Source organism: Accipiter gentilis, chromosome W, assembly GCF_929443795.1.
Source record: "Accipiter gentilis chromosome W, bAccGen1.1, whole genome shotgun sequence".
NCBI classification, from domain to species: domain Eukaryota; kingdom Metazoa; phylum Chordata; class Aves; order Accipitriformes; family Accipitridae; genus Astur; species Astur gentilis.
In genome coordinates, this window is record NC_064918.1 from 6,912,373 (window position 1) to 6,931,010 (window position 18,638).

At 40.5% G+C, this 18,638-nt stretch overlaps 2 protein-coding genes across 3 annotated transcripts in view; one reads left to right on the forward strand and one right to left on the reverse strand.

Annotated features, from left to right (window-relative positions):
• The window catches only part of LOC126035307 (uncharacterized), a 126,720-nt gene that overhangs the window by 42,063 nt on the left and 66,019 nt on the right, over positions 1–18,638 (forward strand). The window lies entirely within an intron of this gene.
• LOC126035550 (transmembrane protein 161B-like) overlaps positions 4,092–18,638 on the reverse strand; it is a 28,913-nt gene continuing 14,366 nt past the window's right edge. Inside the window, exons 5-7 of the mRNA XM_049794191.1 lie at positions 18,065–18,221; positions 5,818–5,969; positions 4,092–4,156 (exon numbers count right to left, since the gene is read on the reverse strand). Coding sequence (XP_049650148.1) covers positions 4,092–4,156; positions 5,818–5,969; positions 18,065–18,221 — 374 coding nt within the window. The remainder of the gene's footprint in view (positions 4,157–5,817; positions 5,970–18,064; positions 18,222–18,638) is intronic.

Sequence of the window (18,638 nt, forward strand, 5' to 3'; positions counted from 1 at the left end):
AGAGATATTAGTCGTTTAGCTTAAATAAGTAAGTTTTAAATAGAATGAATCACTTCGAGTTATAATATTGTGTGATTTAGCATGCTGTTTGCTTAGCTTTACTGTATTGGGTTTGTGTGGTGGGGTTTTGGTAGCAGGGGAGGGGGCTGAAGGGGTGGCTCCTGTGAGAAGCTGCTAGAAGCTTCCCTGGCTCCATGTTGGACCTGCCTCTGGCCAAGGTCGAGCCTATCAGCAATGGTGATAGTGCCTCTGGGATAATGCATTTAAAAAGGGAAACCTGCAGTGGAGGAGGGGAGTGGAATGTGAGAGAAACACCTATGAAGACGCCAAGGTCAGTGAAGAAGGAGGGGGAAGAGGTGTGCTGGAGGAGGTGATTCCCCTGCAGCCCGTGGTGAGACAGCAGGCTGTCCCCATGGAGGTTAACAGTGGAACAGATATCCACACACAGCCTGTGGAGGAGCCCACGCTGGAGCAGGTGGATGCCCCCAAAGAAGGCCGTGACTCCACGGAAAAGCCCGTGCTGGAGCAGTCTGTGCCCAAAGGACTGCACTCTGTGGAAGGGACCCATGCTGGATTAGTTCATGAAGAACTGCAACCCATGGGAAGGTGTATTGGGTCTGGCTGAGATGGAGTTAATTGTCCCCACAGCAGCCCTTGTAGTGTTGTGCTCTGCATCAGTAGCTAGAAAGGTGTTGATAACACACCAGTGTTTTGGCTACTGCTGAGCAGTGCTGGCACAGCATCAAGGCTGTCTCTCCAACATTTCTGCCCCCCCTCAACGGCAGGCTGGCACTGGGCAAGATCTTGGGAGGGGACATAACCAGGACAGCTGACCTAAACTAACCAAACTGATATTCCATACCTTACGACGTCAGGTCAGATATAAAAACTAAGTAAAGGGAGATGGAAGGGGGGCATTTTTGTCTTCCGGACCAACCACTATGCGTACTGAAGCCCTGCTTCCCAGGAAGTGGCTAGACAGTGCCTGTTGATGGGAAGTAGAGAATAACATCATTTGTTTTTTCTTTGCTTTCGCACATGTTAGGGTTTAACCCCAGCCAGCAACTAAGCACCACGCAGCCACTCACTCACTTCCCCCCCACCCAGTGGGATGGGGGAGAAAATCGAGAAAAGAAGTAAAACTCGTGGGTTGAGATAAGAATGGTTTAATAGAACAGAAAAGAAGAAACTAACAATGATAATGATAACACTAATAAAATGACAACAGTAATAATAAAAGGATTGGAATGTACAAATGATGTGCAGTGCAATTGCTCACCACCCACTGATCAACACCCAGCTAGCCCCCGAGCGGCGATCCCCCACCCCCACTCCCCCCAGTTTATACACTAGACGTGGTGTCACATGGTATGGAATACCCTGTTGGCCACTTTGGGTCAGCTGCCCTGGCTGTGTCCTGTGCCCCTCCAGCTTTCTTGCTGGCTGGGCATGAGAAGCTGAAAAATCCTTTACTTTAGTCTGCACACTACTTAGCACCAACTGAAAACATCAGTGTTATCAACATTCTTCTCATACTGAATCTAAAACATAGCACTGTACCAGCTACTAGGAAGACAATTAACTCTAACCCAACTGAAACCAGGACAGCGCGTGACCTTTGCTTTCACTTTATTAAACTGTCCTTATCTTGACCCACGAGCCTTTTGTTATATTTTCTCCCCCCTGTCCAGCTGACAAGGGGGAGTGATAGAGCAGCTTTGGTGGGCACCTGGCACCCAGCCAGGGTCAACCCACCACAGAAGGACTCATGTTGGAGCAGGGGAAGAGTGTGAGGAGTCCTCCTCCTGAGGAGGAAGGAGGTGCAGGGACAACATGTGATGAACTGACCACAACCCCCATTCCCCGTCCCCCTGTGCTGCTGTGGGGGAGGAGGTAGAGAAAATCAGAGGTGGAGTTGAGCCCAGGAAGGAGGGAGGGGTGGGGGGAAGGTGTTTTAAGATTTGGTTTTACTTCTCATTATCCTGTTTTGATTTGATTAGTAACAAATTAAATTGATTTTGGTTTTTTTCCCCCAAGTCGAGTCTGTGTTTTGCCTGTGACTATAATTCGTGAGTGATCCCTCCCTGTCCTTGTGTTGACCCATGAGCCTTTTGTTATATTTTCTCCTCCCCATCCCACTGAGGGGGAGGAGTGAGCGAGCGGCCTCGTGGTGCTTTATTGCTGGCTGGGCTTAAACCATGATATTTACTTACTTAGCATGAGTAGCTAGATTTGCTGAAGCCTTAGGCCGTAAGCTGTAAACTTTCACCTAGATTTGCTGAACTTGTACCTACTCAAGCAAAACAAGGCTTCCAGAGCCAGTGAAAACTAGGAGATAAGGAGGCTTCAAGACTACAACTGTCAACAGCACCTGCAACTCAACAAGATAATGAAAGGCCTGTCTGGAGACAGTGAAGGAATCCAATAAGGGGTCAGAAGAACTCAACCCAGAATCACTATTGGACCAAAGGCCGCGTGGAAGGCTTGTGAAGAGAGTGTGAAGAATGCATGAGGGGTGGGTGAATAGTCTGTAAGGGTATAATTGCTCAGGGATTTCTTTGTTCGGGTCCTTCTGTCACTCCCTCCCTGGAGGCACCCAGCTCGAGCCAATCCTGATACCATACCACTCTTAAATTATTTATTTTTATAAGATTTGATGCCTGAGGCTCTGTTTTGGGAAACCTAGGGTTCAAACCTCAGAGCAAACTAACACTTGACACCTGGACGGAAGGTAAGCGATTAACAGCATGCTAAACTTTGAAATACTAAGTGATATAAAGGATTGATTGTGCACATATAATTAGCCATAAACTGTTGACCAAGTCTGGGACTAAGTCTGGATCCAGCTGCACCTAAACTCCTCTCTGAGAAGGAGTTTAGAAAGCAAGGGAGTCCATTCTGAACCTCGTGACTCAGTGGGAGTCTCCCTTACCTTTTTGCATCTCCAGTCTCTGTAAATCATTCTAAATCGATTCTAACTCAATTTTCCTTTCTATGTTTCTTCCATGTAGTAAGTAATAGAGTGAACCTTGCCATCAAACTCTGTTAAGTCACACGTTTACAAATTCATGTTAAAATCACTTTTGTTAATACCTTTGACAGTGATTCTTTAAGTGATTCTAAAACTCCTAAATCAGGATCTGTGATACAAGGCCTTGTAGGCACCCATACAATCAGTGTATGGATGCCTATGCAAAAACCAATAGGCCTCAATTTATGATTATAAACATACACTGTCTGAAGTATGCCCAGTTTCCCAATTAGGAAAATACATATCTAAGAGCTAGGCTCAGGGTGGGACTAACCCATGGAGACGGGGGCAGCCCAGCTTCCTCCCTATTCCAAAGCACAGAGCCTGAAGCAAATGCAGCAGCCGTAATGTGAGCAAATCTATAATTCTTAAATCATACTTGAGAATTTCCAAACAAGAAATTCAAATTTGTATTCCCACAGTGATGATATACCCCATACAAGCATTTTAGATCATGTGTTTAAGGCAATGACTGTAACAGAATTCTGTTTACAATATACAGAGGCTGTCTCTGACAGTGATTGTATAAATAAGTAACATCATAAGCTATGGAACATTCCTTTGTCAGTCTATACAAAACTTGGATGTACTGTAGCAAGCAGATGTATTTGCCTAAGAGGAAAATACTATTATGGCCTGAAAACATGACTGAAAGCCAAAATTTACTCCTAATTCCAACTTTATTGCAGGCTCCATCTGTAGCTTTTGAAATCTCATCCTCCTGCATACCACAGGAACTGCAAAAATACTTATCTCCTGTTTTAAGCAATCTTTTCAAAGCTGAAGGGACTGTTTAAGAATTAACATAAGAAAGACTTTTAAAGTTTTAACTGTATTTTATGGACTGGAATAATTTTGGAATAAAAAGGGAATACAGAAATGCAACTTAAGTTACTTTATAAATATCGATGGATTATTTTCATTAATCCACCTCTTCACGTTAATACAGAGATTACAAGTGTGTATAAGAGCAAAGCATGCAAGACAAAGGCTTGCTAAGAAAATCTAAGTGGTTCAGTTATAAATGCAACATAATGAAGACCAACGTATTTCCAGAAACTTACCGGGATTCCAAACCCTGCTTTTCAAGAAACTGCATAGCACTTTCTGAAAAATTTGAGAATCCTGCAAAGACATAAATTATACGTATTTTATCACAGTACGAATATAAAATCTGGGTTTTTTTGAAAGAAAATGCTAGGTAACAGGAAATATTTCAAACAAATTCTGTCTAGCATTATTATTACTGAAAAATTATTTCTAGCATAGCTCTGTCATGTGCATTATAATTAGTATGCTACAATGCAATAAAACTCAGTTATTAACACAAACAGTCTTTGAAAACATCTCTGATATTTGTACATTTCATGAACATAAATAAAACATTCATTTTTAAGAAGGTAAGTAACTTTTTTCCAGTAGAGGAGTGTATTGGGTTTGCGTGGCAAGGTTTTGGTAGCGGGGGGGCTACAGGGGTGGCTTCTGTGAGAAGTTGCTAGAAGCTTCCCCTATGTCCAATAGAGCCAATGCCAGCCGGCCCCAAGACGGACCCGCCGCTGGCCAAAGCTGAGCCAATCAGCAACAGTGGTAGTGCCTCTGTAATAACAAGTTGCTGCACAAGAAACTGCAGCCGGAGAGAGGAGTGAGAACAAGAGAAACAACCCTGCAGACACCAAGGCCAGTGAAGAAGGAGGGGGAGGAGGTGCTCCAGGCTCTTGAACAGAGATTCCCCTGCAGCCCATGGTGAAGACCATGGTGAGGCAGGCTGTCCCCCTGCAGCCCATGGAGGTGCATGGTGGAGCAGATATCCACCTGCAGCCTGTGGAGGACCCCATGCCGGAGCAGGTGGATGCCCAAAGGAGGCTGTGACCCCATGGGAAGCCCGCGCTGGAGCAGGCTCCTGGCAGGACCTGTGACCCCATGGAGAGGAGCCCACACTGGAGCAGGTTTGCTGGCAGGATCTGTGACCCTGCAGGGGACCCGCGCTGGAGCAGTCTGTTCCTGAAGGACTGCACCCCATGGAAGGGACCCATGCTGGGGCAGTTTATGAAGAACTGCAGCCTGTGGGAAGGACCCACGTTGGAGAAGTTAATGGAGAACTGTCTCTCATGGGAGGGACCCCATGCTGGAGCAGGGTAAGAGTGTGAGGAGTCCTGCCCCTGAAGAGGAAGGAGCGGCAGACACAAGGTGTGATGAACTGACCGTAACCCTCATTCCCCGTCCCCCTGCGCTGCTGGGTGGGGGTAGGTAGAGAATTCAGGAGTGATTTGGTTTTATTTCTCATTAACCTACTCTGGTTTGATTTGCAATAAATTAATTTTCCCCGAGTTGAGTCTGTTTTGCCCGTGACGGTAATTGGTTGAGTGATCTCTCCCTGTCCTTATCTCGACCCATGAGCCTTTTGTTATATTTTCTCTCCCCTGTCCAGTTGAGGAGGGGGAGTGATAGAGTGGCTGCATGGTACTTAGTTGCTGGCTGGGGTTAAACCACGACAAGGAGCTTCACATTACTATGCAAGGCAAAATGGGTTAAAAATAAAACTGGAAAGTAAATATAATTAACAAAGCAAACAACCCAGGTAAAGACTACACCATTTAAAACAAAACAAGGAAAATATACAGGATAGCCCTCAGAATCAACATTCCAAAGCAAGATTTCCTAAAAGTGTATTACATATAGAGTTCATTTAAATACAGATATTCTCAAAATTACCTAAAATGCTTAAAATTCATTTTTCAAGTAATGTAATCATTAGAGCTGTTTCAAACCCTGAAGAAAGGAGTTACCTGATTCGAGTCCAAACTCTAGATAGCTTTCTGTCACGATCAGGATTACCATTGCTTTCACAAAGAAGAAGAAGCCAAAGGTAACACAGACTGATCTTTCACCTCCATCCTCTACTATGAAATAATGGGTGGTCAACGAAAACAGTATCTTACTATACAAGAAAAATGTCAAGGAAAATCAAGTTTGTAAAAAAATAACTATATTTATGAATTATAAAGCTGTATTTTGGTCATCTACACTAAGACTGTTCTAAGATGCGCAAATGCTTTAAAAAATAATATGTATTTGGCTAATTTGAGGTTAATTATGCTTTACAGTTTTGTGGGAGTTTAATAAGCACAGGCACACAATCACATAATGCGCAGATAGGAATACACTATTCTGGAATATAATTTTGGTTTCATTTAGGCTTACTGATAGCCAAATGCAATGGTATTCACTATCAACCTGAGAAAAATTAAACCAAAGTTTAAATGTAAATTTTACATACTTGTAGAGAATTTACAGAAGTTATATCAAACCAAAAATAAGACAACTGTATCTTCAACATAAAATAACAAGCTAGATGAAAAAAATATTCCATCAAACTACATAACAACAAATGCAGGGAAGTGAATAAATACATTTTTAACCACAGTGACGTTATACATGTTCTGTCAGAATGCACAGCCCCAAGTGGGTGTATTCAAGGTTCTTCACTAAAAAAAATCAAGAGTTCAAAGGCAAAAATATAGCACCATTCAAGTCACTGCACGTTTGTTGCTGAAATAATCTCGGTTAAAAAACTTCCTCAGTCTTGACTTAACTATATGTGAATGCATGATTGTACACATGCATACATCCATACACACAAATACGTATATATAGTACATATATATGTATACTGTGTATATAACATACATGGCTTTTTGTTCCTTTGGGGAGAAAAGGGGAGAAAAAGGTAGAAAAGGTGTTCCTCCTCCCATAAGTCTCTCTTTTTTTCTGAAGAAAAACATAGACATTGATTTTTTTTCTTCCCTCCTTGATTAAAGGCAAGACATTTTAGAAGACATGAGGTGAGAACAGAGAGATTTGTTGCCCTTTAGTTTAGAAACAAACAAAAACCCCCATACAATAAGCATTTAATGCAAAAGCTGTTCTCTCAAATGTCTGCTGAGCTTTCCCAAGGAGTCTTACAAAAGCTTCCAGGTAGTTTTACAAAATCTGTATCCTTTCAATTAGATTTCCTTTTCTTAGTTTTCAGGATATCATGATTAGTGGAAGCAGCAAAAACTTAACTCTTTGCATAAGAGCAGAGAAGTTGTAAGAATTTTTATATATAAAAATAAATGTCAGAAAAGACAAGATAGATTTCTTGCTTTAAAGACACCAAAAGATTCTCTCTGTCACTTAGAAATATTCAAACATCAGATAAAGTAACTTTGTGCTGGTTTTGGTGAGGGAGGGCAGGAAACACAGGGTATACATACAAACAGCAGGGAATGGGATGCCCCAAGAAGCACTTCTATCAATAATGGGATAAAATTTCTTAAATATGAAAACTTCTCCTCACAGGAAGCATAGACCTGCCTTATAAGAAATAGTGACCAGTGGCATAGGATTGTTGCTTAGATTATTATGTGACTATTTACTAAGCAAAATACATATGAAAAGATGAAACTTGTGTTTCTCTACTTTTGCGTGTATGTGTTCAAGTTTTCTCAACGATCAAAGGTGATCAAAGGTAATCAACTAACAGCACATCTAGGAAAGCAAAATCTAACCCATTCTCATTTTGATAAAAAAGAGAGACTATATAGTTCGGTATTATATCTTAAGTCCTTTGCTCAATGCCATAAATATGAACATGTAAGAGGTTACCTGCTCTGTTATCAAGCCATTTTAAAAATGTTTATTGAATATTTTCCTTTTTAGTGCATTTCTAAACATACTTAGTTCCAAAATTATACAGTAGATTAAGATAATTTTTTTATAATACACTGTCAGTTCTTACTACTATGAGCTGCAGCCCATTATAATTGATTTTTTCTTCAAATGGCAAGTGATATCAAGTTTATATTTAAATAAAGTACTTGGAGATCATTCCAGACATTACCTGCTTTAAAGAACAAAAAAGGAAGACACAAAAAAGATTTTAAGTGTAAATTGTACCCATTTTTTTTCTACTACACAATAACATAATTTATATTTGTACTTTTTAAAATATTGGAAGTATTTTAAGATGTAGATTATGTGAAAATCTATTTTAGGGTATCTATTTGATAAAAACATTTGAACTGTCATCAGTTAATCTGTCAAGAAACCATGTGATTATGCAATATTGCACTTCATTAAGCAGCACACATTTAACATATGCATTGCTGTATTTCATCTATATGCAGAGAAGTACTCATATACATACATTAGGATGGCCTAACCACAGCATCTAACTTGACTCTTAAGTTTACAGTAATCAACTTAAACTCGCTTTATAGTTAACAGAAAGACCAGGTATCCCTAAAGGAAGGCTTATCTCATCCTAAAAAATAGGCACATAATAGGTCATACAGACTGTGTTCTGGAAAGGTCTGTTTCTCTATATTGACCATTAAAAGAGCATCAGGATGATTTTTAAACACTTAGAAGTTAGGCAAGATGACTCCCACCCTTATAAACATTTTAGTTTCTAGTAAAATACATAGAACTTTTGGATTCACAATTGAAAACCAAATAAACTCCTCTATATTATATCTAATTGTATGTAGATAGGAAAAAAAAAAAAAAGTTTAAGGCTTCCAGAGATTATTTCAAGATCTGATGAGTGACTTTCTCTAGATCAACCTTCAATCAAGTTAAGGAAAGTCTGCTGCTTTCCTTTGCTATCCCATTGATATAACTACATACGAAGGCATTTTTCAAAAGTAGCCAGTAAAGTTTCCTAATCTACTAATGAAATCGGGTTACTTAATCAGCTTTTCAGATGACAGACAGCTTCCCAACTGAGAAATACCTTACTTTTCCTATACCACATTAATTTTCCTAAATACCTTGCCTTTGCAACAGAAAGGATTGTGTACAGCACTGTCTAAAGGTTCACAACAGATAAAAAATTAAATAAGCTGACGTATTTGTGTTGTACAATGATTTAAAATGTCATTCAGTTGGTTTCAATGATGAATTTTAAACAGCTGCATAAGAAGAGTAGTTTAAATTAGACACATGCTACTGTTAAGATAGATCATCTCTCAGTGTTGTCCATCTTCACTCTATCCTCATGCACATTTCCCCCCTTGCCAATGAAGTGCTTTGTTATTTTACAAACTCATCCCTTTGCAAGTATGCCAGCTGCAACTGCTACATTTAAAATTGCGATCAACCATTTAATTCACTAATTTTGAATATTTTTTCTGACAGAAGCCTCCTTTCCAAATTTAAAGTAATGGAAACCAGCAATCTGTGACTATCTGCAACAAACTGTATAGCAAGAATAAAAAAAAAATTTAGTAACCAGAACATGTGACCTACAACACAATGCGTTTTCACAAACATTAAATTTATTTTTGCAAGAAGTATTGCAAAACCTATTTTTAAGCCTAAATTCATGCTTAGCAGGTTGTGACCGATAATCTGTCTTTTTAAAAAAAAACCCTCAACATTTTTGCTTTGCAAAATCTTTTGTTACTCACTCTTCATGTACTGTAAACTGTTCAGTGTGTGCAGGTTATCACCATGAAAAGCCATCAATCAACTAACGCAGTATCCCATAGCCTTTCAAAAATATTAAATAGAGGGCAGGTGGTACAGCAGGTCTTCTAACTGCTGCCTCTAAGAAACATATCGTCATTGAATCTTCCTGAAAGTATAAAGCAATTAAAAACTTTATTGTTCTGTTCTGCTAAAACAATAAGAGAGTTCTGTATACTGAAACTATTTATCTGCATTGCCAACTGTGAAGTAACCAAGAATACTCTATACTGCAGTCAAAAGGAAAGAGGGAGACACATGCAGACAATCCTCCTCTAGCTTTACACTGGCTAGGTTAGGTTGATCAGTGTCCTGGTTTCAGCTGGGATAGAGTTAATTGTCTTCCTAGTAGCTGGTACAGTGCTATGTTTTTGGGTTAGGCATGAGAAGAATGTTGATAACACTGATGTTTTCAGTTGTTGCTAAGTAATGTTTAGTCTAAAGTCAAGGATTTTTCAGCTTCTGATGCCCAGCCAGCAAGAAAGCTGGAAGGGCACAAGAAGTTGGGAGGGGACACAGCCAGGGCAGCTGACCCAAACTGGCCAAAGGAATATTCCATACCATGTGACGTCACATCTAGTATATAAACTGGGGGAGTGGGCAGGGGGGATCGCCGCTCGGGGACTAACTGGGCGTCGATCGGTGGGTGGGTGGTGAGCAATTGCACTGTGCATCATTTGTACATTCCAATCCTTTTATTATTACTGTTGTCATTTTATTAGTGTTAGCATTATTAGTTTCTTCTTTTCTGTTCTATTAAACCGTTCTTATCTCAACCCACGAGTTTTACTTCTTTTCCCAATTTTCTACCCCATCCCACTGGATGGGGGGGGAGTGAGTGAGCGGCTGCGTGGTGCTTAGTTGCTGGCTGGGGTTAAACCACGACATCAGTCAGTACCAATGCAGATACAGAAGCTTGGAGTTTAGCATGGGCTGCCACTCCAACATTTACCCAGTCTGACAGATGAATTCTGCATCTTTCACTGAGGTATCTTCTAATGCAGCCGCACAAATATTTCTGCACATTAAATATATTTAAAGCTAGCTTAGTTGTGCCTAGCAGAATTGCCATCAAAGTAATGCCAATATACTCTAACCATGGAACTCAAGAACTAAACTAATGTATTACTCCTTTTACATTAAAATTCTATTAAAACACAAATGTATAGAATAGTTTCCTGTTTGGAATTTTTTTCTGACTATCTATACTACCAACATAAAAAAGCTACTAGTGGGTTACTGCACTGAAACAAAACATCTACCCCTAGAAGACACGGTCAAAAATAATTCCAGTCAATCATCACTTATATAAGCTTCTTTTGGCCACTTTGCCAGCCAAGTCTCTAGTACAATCCAATACCTCTTAAATATACAGCCATGAAACAGGGAAAAGCATCCATCACCAAAACACAAAACTGTTCTAGAATTAATTCTTGACATATCACATTGGTTTCTTTACATTTAAAATATGGGGGTGTACTGGTTTTGACTGGGAAAGAGTTAATTTTCTTCATAGTAGCTAGTATGGGGCTATGTTTTGGATTTTTGATGAAAACAGTGTTGAAAACACAGGGATGTTTTAGTTATTGCTGAACAGTGCTTACACAGCATCAAGGCCTTCCTTATTTTGCTTTGCTTGTGCGCGCAGCTTTTGTTTTCCTTATTAAACTGTCTTCATCTCAACCCATGACTTTTTTCACCATTACCCTTCCAATTCTCCACCCCATCCCGCTGTGAGGGGAGTGAGTGAGTGGCTGCGTGGTGCTTAGTTGCCAGCCGGGGTTAAACCATGACGGGGGGCAACCAAATATTTCAACAATTTATGATGAATCATTTCTGGTCTTGACATGCTGAATTAGTAAATAGTTGTATGTTTTTAGGTATTTTCAGTATCCCAGAGGCCCAATGTCGAAACACAAGAATGAACCAGATTTCTTCTGAAACCTCTTTTCACTTGCCTAGGTTACAGTGATCACAAGAATTGTGTCATTAATACTTCTGTATACCACTCCTTGCACCAACACCCCCCCGCCCAAAAAAACCCCTGTAATGCCCAGAATAAGTTATGTTAACATATTTACAGAGATGTTAACTCTCTAATACAAAGTTCAGTTTAGACCGTGCTTCCTGGTACTGCAGTCTTCTGCATTGTCACTAACCCCTCAAACTGGACAGGACTAAACAACTTCATCCCATCTGCCCAGGAACCACACAAACATTTAAGCAAGCCCTGTTCAATATTAGGAATATTAGTGATTTCACAAGGATTTCTACAAAACCACCTACTTTGTGGAGAAACCTCCAATAAAAACAAGGTCTCTTTCATGCCACAGAAAAAACAGTAAATAAAAGTTGTAGGAAGTAGCAGAAAACCAGTTCCACCATTTATTTCCTTTGTATAACTATTAAATGACTGTTCAACTATCTATTAATGGATAAGTAATTATATTTCCATTGTATTCTCTCTTTCAAACTACACAAAAACATAGACTTTTTTTTAAGTGATTCATTAAAAACCATAGAATTTAGACTCTGCTGTTTGACAATGCATTCAAAATAAAAGGTAACACTTTTTATACAGGTTTCCAATGTCCCAGAATTTATTTGTGAAGGCTTAGTCCTGCATACAAGATCATTCTTCTCCAGGCTTTCTCAAATTTGTGTATGTTTTTAGAAGTGCCACATGAATTTTAAACTTTGAGTTCTCTATTCTTCCTCTTACCCCAACAAACTACCAGAATTTCTTAAGAATTTTCCCTCTACAGTATATTGTCTGCTACCAAAACCTAAAAAGAATATTGGTCCCTTAGCCAATACAAAAATCACACATGCTCAGATAAAGAAACGCTAAAGCATGCAGTTAACTGTTCACAGTTTATTAAATAAAACTTAGCTTTTGGCATATGATCTTTTGATTTTAGTACTATTTTATGTGATCTTACAGCTCAGAAATGTCATGCCAATATACACACTAAATTTAGTTTTGACCTTGCACAATTTGTCCTCTTACAGTGAAAAATTATTTGCTTCTGATAATGGACAAAAATCACCTGTCCATCTCCACAGAAGACCTTACATTTAAAATCCCATATATAATTATGGGATTTGATAATCTACATGAAGATATTTAAGGTGTGAAGCATGCCTCCTGCCGATGTCTCAAAGTAATTATCTTGTGGTTTCCTGTATGTCTCATAAGTTCTAATGTATAGAAACTGCAATATTTCCTCTCTGCCATACTTCCCTTTCAGTCATTTAAGAAAGCTAGTAAGAAAATATAGGCCAATGTGCTTCTAACATGCAGAATACTAGCTCTGTTTCCATCTTATCCAGCTGCAAATGGGCAATTGGATCTCAAATGTTTGAGCCAGATTAGGACAAGGCTGAAAAATACTGATTTAGGCTCAATTCATATAAAAAAAGGCAGGTCAAAAAGAAAGAATCAGGAAAAGACCCTAATATGTATTTGCATTTTCACAGTACTGAGACAGAAAAAGCTTGCACAGCCATGCATCTCGATTCTTTTAGATTTCTGTGTTTGGTTTTGCCTCTGAATTGATGACCAAATTAAAGCAGTGATTAGGAGTGCATTTAAATACTACTGTAAGAATGGAATGTTGCAGTCTATTTTCCTACATAATCCATGCCAATATATAATTCACAACTTTGTCACCTGGAGTTGCAATTACTGTAGTATTATTTCAGTTGGTTACACCCAAGATTTATTTGAAAGATGAAGCAAATACAGGGCATTGTCATCAGTAAATTTAAGAGTGTATTATGGTTATACTATCTGAAAATTGGTTTTCCATTAATTATATTAACCTCCCTCTCATTCTCAAAATGGGAGTTGAAGGTGTTGGCTTGCATCTCTGATTTCTTAAGTAGCAGTTGCTCCTCTCTCTCTCCTTCCCTCTGCCACAATTAAACTAGAAATCCTGACTTCATCCAACCAAATAAAAAAAAGGCTGCTTAGTAACATAGCTATAATATCATTAAAGGTGTGCAAGAGCCAGACACTAATTTTCCTGTCACCACCTGGTAGGTTAGAAAAACCACCTTTTGGATTGTGGATCTGTCTGCTGACAGATAAGAGTCAATGGAGAAATAATTGGTCTGGAGGCAAGCTACTGCCAGTCGGTTATTTCATAATGCAAGTGAACTCCTCCATCTAAGTTCTTACTCATTAAAAGGAAAATTCTAGATATCATTTATACTTCAGGTTACGTGGAAAAGGTATTACTGTCCTTATTGTAAAGGCAGCACACACTTCAATAATTATCAAGTACAGACAAGCTTTAAGCATATCCAGAACTGTCAGTAAAAACTAACCAGAGTTCAAGGAGTTTACGTGACATCACTAGCTAGTGCTAAAACCAAAAAAAGATCACAATAAGAATCTCTATGGAAGAAGAGGCATTTCCACAGAGGAATCAATTTTGAATATTCAAGTGCTATATTAAGTCTAACTTAGCACTTTATCTGGTTATTAGCTGTTCAGGGAGCAGAGCAGTTGCACAAATTCATTTTCTAACGCACATCTCCATAACCTACTTTCTTCCAGGCCCTTATTACATTGCTTCATCACCTCTCACATCTTTAAAAGGCAACTTTCCTCTCCAAAGAGTAAGTCTGGATTGGTCTCTGAAAACCAGCTAATTACTACACAAGCATCAATGTCCGATATTGCTTTCTCCAGTACATCGCAGCTGCTTCTTTTTATGATTTGATATTGCTTGTTTCCTAAATACTCTGCCTTTGTTTCCTTCAGTTTCAGAGGGGAGTTCAGCTTTTCACAGAACTTTGAAAACATAGTACCGCCTCAGCACCTACAACTGTCTACACATTTTATTTTCACATAAACTTCATTATAAGTATCTTGAAGTTCTTCTAAAAATATGAATTCATGCATGCATCTTTGCAATAAATAATTGTATACAGTATTGCACTATTCAGCTAAGGAAGCATCAGATTAAACATATCAAAACCAAAAAGTGTGCAGTTAAATTGCACACTTCTCCCAACATTTAAATACTTTCTGGTACAAAAATTGCTTCCTGATTGCCCAGCTGGGCAAAACCAAATTAGTTTAGAACCACTACAGATGAGCACTAACTTTTTGTTCACATACATAAGATGCTTTCCATAAATAGTCTGGTATTAATATTTAAAAGCCATTGATATCAGCATATCCAAAGAGCATGTATAGCATATATATTATCTGACAATGGCACTAGCATACACAATCCTTTTTTCAAATATTAAATCATAGACCCATAGAATGGTTGAGGTTGGAAGGGACCTCTGGAGGTCATCTGGTCCAACACCCCTCCTCAAACAGGGCCACCTAGAGCCAGTTGCCCAGGACCATCTCCAGACAGCTTTTGAGTATCTCCAAGGAGGGAGAGTCCACAACCTCCTTGGGCAACCTATCGAATCATAGAATCATTTAGGTTGGAAAAGACCTTCAAGATCATCGAGTCCAACCATCATCCATGCCCACTAAACCATGTTCTGGAGTGACTTGTCTACGCGCTTTTTGGATACCTCCAGGGATGGTGACTCAACCACTTCCCTGGGCAGCCTATTCCAATGTCTGACAACCCTCTCAGCAAAGAAATTTTTCCTAATATCCAACCTAAACCCCCCTTGCCACAACTTGAGGCCATTTCCTCTCATCCTATCACCAGCCACCTGACAGAAGAGACCAGCACCCACCTCACTACAACCCCCCTTCAGGTAGTTGTAGAGAGCAATAAGGTCTCCCCTCAGCCTCCTTTTCTTCAGGCTAAACAGCCCCAGCTCCCTCAGCCGCTCCTCATAAGACTTATGCTCCAGGCCCCTCACCAACTTGGTTGCCCTTCTCTGGACACGTTCCAGCACCTCAATGTCTTTCCTGTAGTGAGGGGCCCAAAACTGAACACAGTACTCGAGGTGCAGCCTCACCAGTGCCGAGTATGGGGGAACAATCACCTCCCTGCTCCTGTTGGCCACAACTAACCTGTGCCAGTGCTCAGTCACCCTCACAGTAAAAAAGTGTTTCCTGATGTTCTGTGTGTCCTGATCTCTAGGAAACAGCTTCATGCAGCTCTAATCAATTATTAAATGTGCTTACTCTTGGTTTTTACAAGTGAGTTTAAAACCAGTATTTCACAGTAGTTTTGGAACTATATTTTGCATCAAACACCACAATAAACTTGTCACCCAATTGCAAAAACTTCAAAGTTTCTTCCCTTGCTAAAATTAATCAAAATCCATTCCTTTGGATTCAGCAAGGACTAAGTAAGCATTCATGCCCAGATTCTCTGTTTACCTTACAAAGCTTCCATGTACATAGTGTGAAGATCTACATGCATATATACATATATCAATTATATACAGGAGAAAAGGAAGCGTGTCAGAATGTCTTGCCATTGCTAATTCACTTCAGGTACAAGGAAAAAGTAAGATGTCAGGGTTACACAGCTATCCAAACAAAGAAGACAATGTTTTGTAAATATTATGTCTACAGCTGCCCTTGGTGTGTTATCAGGAGAGCTAATAAAACCGGCTAGCAGGCAGAGCTCAGCGTCTCTGGCTGTTGTCTGCTAGAACCTTTGAATCCTATGTTTTTGTCTCTGGTCTTGGGCCTGCCCTGACAACTAGCTTGGAGAGAACTTCCCCACTGGGAATACTGGGTGAAGATGTCTGGTCCCCAAGCCCCTGCAGGTGCATCTGCAGAGGATGCTGTGGAAGCTCTGCAGTGGTGTATGGAGTGAATACAACAGCTTGAGTCACAGTATTCACGGGAACTGGGATCGTTACTGGGTGAGATATGGGAGAAGACGCAAGCCTTGATAGAGCAGCTCTGTCATCGTGTAGAGGCTCTAGAAAGGACAGGCTCTGCTTCACTTCCCTCAGTCACCCTCACAGTAAAACAGTGTTTCCTGACGTTCAGACAGAACCTCCTGTGTTTCAGTTTGTGCCCATTGCTTCTTGTCCTGTCACTGGGCACCAATGAAAAGAGCCTGGCTCTGTCTTCTTTGCACCCTCCCTTCAGGTATTTGTATACATTGATGAGATTTCCCCCCTGAGCCTTCTCTTCTCTTGGCTAAACAGTCCCAGCTCTCTCAGCATTTCCTCATAAGAGAGATGCTCCAGACCCTTCATCATCTTCGTGGCCCTTCACTGGACTCTCTCCGGTATGTCCAGGCCTCTCTTGTACTGGGGAGCCCAGAACTGGACACAGGACTCCAGGTGTGGCCTCAGCAGTGCTGAATAAAGTGGAAGGATCACCTCCCTTGACATGTTGGCAGCACTTTGTCTAATGCAGCCCAGGATACCATTCGCCTTCTTTGCAGCAAGGGCACATTGCTGGCTCATGTTCAACTTGGTGTCCACCAGGACCCCCAGGTCCTTCTCTGCCAAGCTGCTTTCCAGCTGGGCAGTCCCCAGCATGTGTACTGGTGCATGGGGTTATCCCTCCTCAGGTGCAGGACTTGGCACTTCCCCTTGTTGAAATGCATGAGGTTCCTGTCAGCCCAGTTCTCCAGCTTGTCAAGGTCCCTCTGGATGGCGGCATGACCCTCTGGTGTATCAGCCACTTCTCCCAGTTTGGTGTCATCAGCAAACTGGCTGGGGGTACGCTCTGCCCCATCATCCAGATCATTAATGAAGATGATGAACAGGACTGGATCCAGTATTGACTCCTGGGGTACACTGCTAGTCACTGGCTTCCAACTAGACTTTGCACTGCTACTGATCGCCATCTTCTGGGGCCAGCCATTCAGCCAGTTTTCAGTCCACCTCACCGTCTGCTCATCCAGCCCATACATCAACAGCTTCTCTATGAGGATCTTATGAGAGACAGGGTCAAAGGCCTTCCTGAAGTCCAGGTAGACAATATCCACTGCTCTCCCCTCATCTACCAAGCCAGGCATTTCATCATAGAAGGTTATCAGGTTGGTCAAGCAAGACTTCCCCTTGGTGAAGCCAGGCTGACTACTCCTGGTGATTTTCTTGTCCTTCATATGCCTGGAAATGGTTTCCAGGATTAGTTATTCCATCATCTTCCCAGAGATCAAGGTGAGGCTTACCGGCCTGTAGTTCCCTGGGTCCTCCTTCTTGCCCTTCTCAAAGATAGGAGTGACATTTGCTTTCTTCCAGTCTTTGGCCACTTCTCCCAACCGCCATGATCAATCAAAGCTAATCAAGAGTGGCCTAGCAATGACATCTGCCAGCTCCCTCAGCAGTCATGGGTGCACCCCATCAGGGCCCATTATGTATGTCCAGTTTGCTTAAGTATTCCCTGACCTGATCCTCTTCCACCAAGGGTACATCCTCCTTGCTCCAGACTTTCCTTCTGGTCTCTTGGGCCTGGGATTCCTGAAGGCCAGTCTTCCTAGTAAAGACTAAGGCAGAGGCAGTGATAAATATATATTTATTTGTTCTGCAAATCAACAATACACAGATTTCTATGAATTGAAGAATGATGTAAGCTATTTGGAACAGATAGAATTATTTTAAAAAAACAGTAAAGGATACACTGCAAAGGCCAAGACAAGCAGACACCACACTACACTGATATTCATTTCTTGTGAGGGCTTCATGATACTGCAGTAGGCTTCAGTCACCACATACACAACTGTAGCTGCAGCAGTGAAATCCACCAGCCACTGATATTCAGGAAAATAATGCAATGCTGAAAAATACAAGTTTGCAAATCTTAAAAGTACAATGATATTTTAAGGCAATTACCGACATATGCAAAAAGGGATGAAAATTAAAAATTATTTTCAAATAATTGAGGTCTAGATCCAATCTAGATCCAGATTATCAAAGTTAAGAGCCGCTTATTTTTCCACTCAGCAACCTCTCCTATTAACCTGAACTTCACTCTTCACCTCTGTTGCTTGATACTGGATTACCACTCAGTAATTTATAAGGTTACAAGATTTTACTATTTTATCATCTCAGCTTTTGTGCATTAACCTGCTAACTTAAAAAATCATGGCTAATTCAGATCTCAAAATCAAGATAAAAAATGGTTATCCACTGAAGTCTAGCTACAATTATAGGTAAGAGTTTTGATTCTCTGTTTAAGATTAAAAGCTCATTG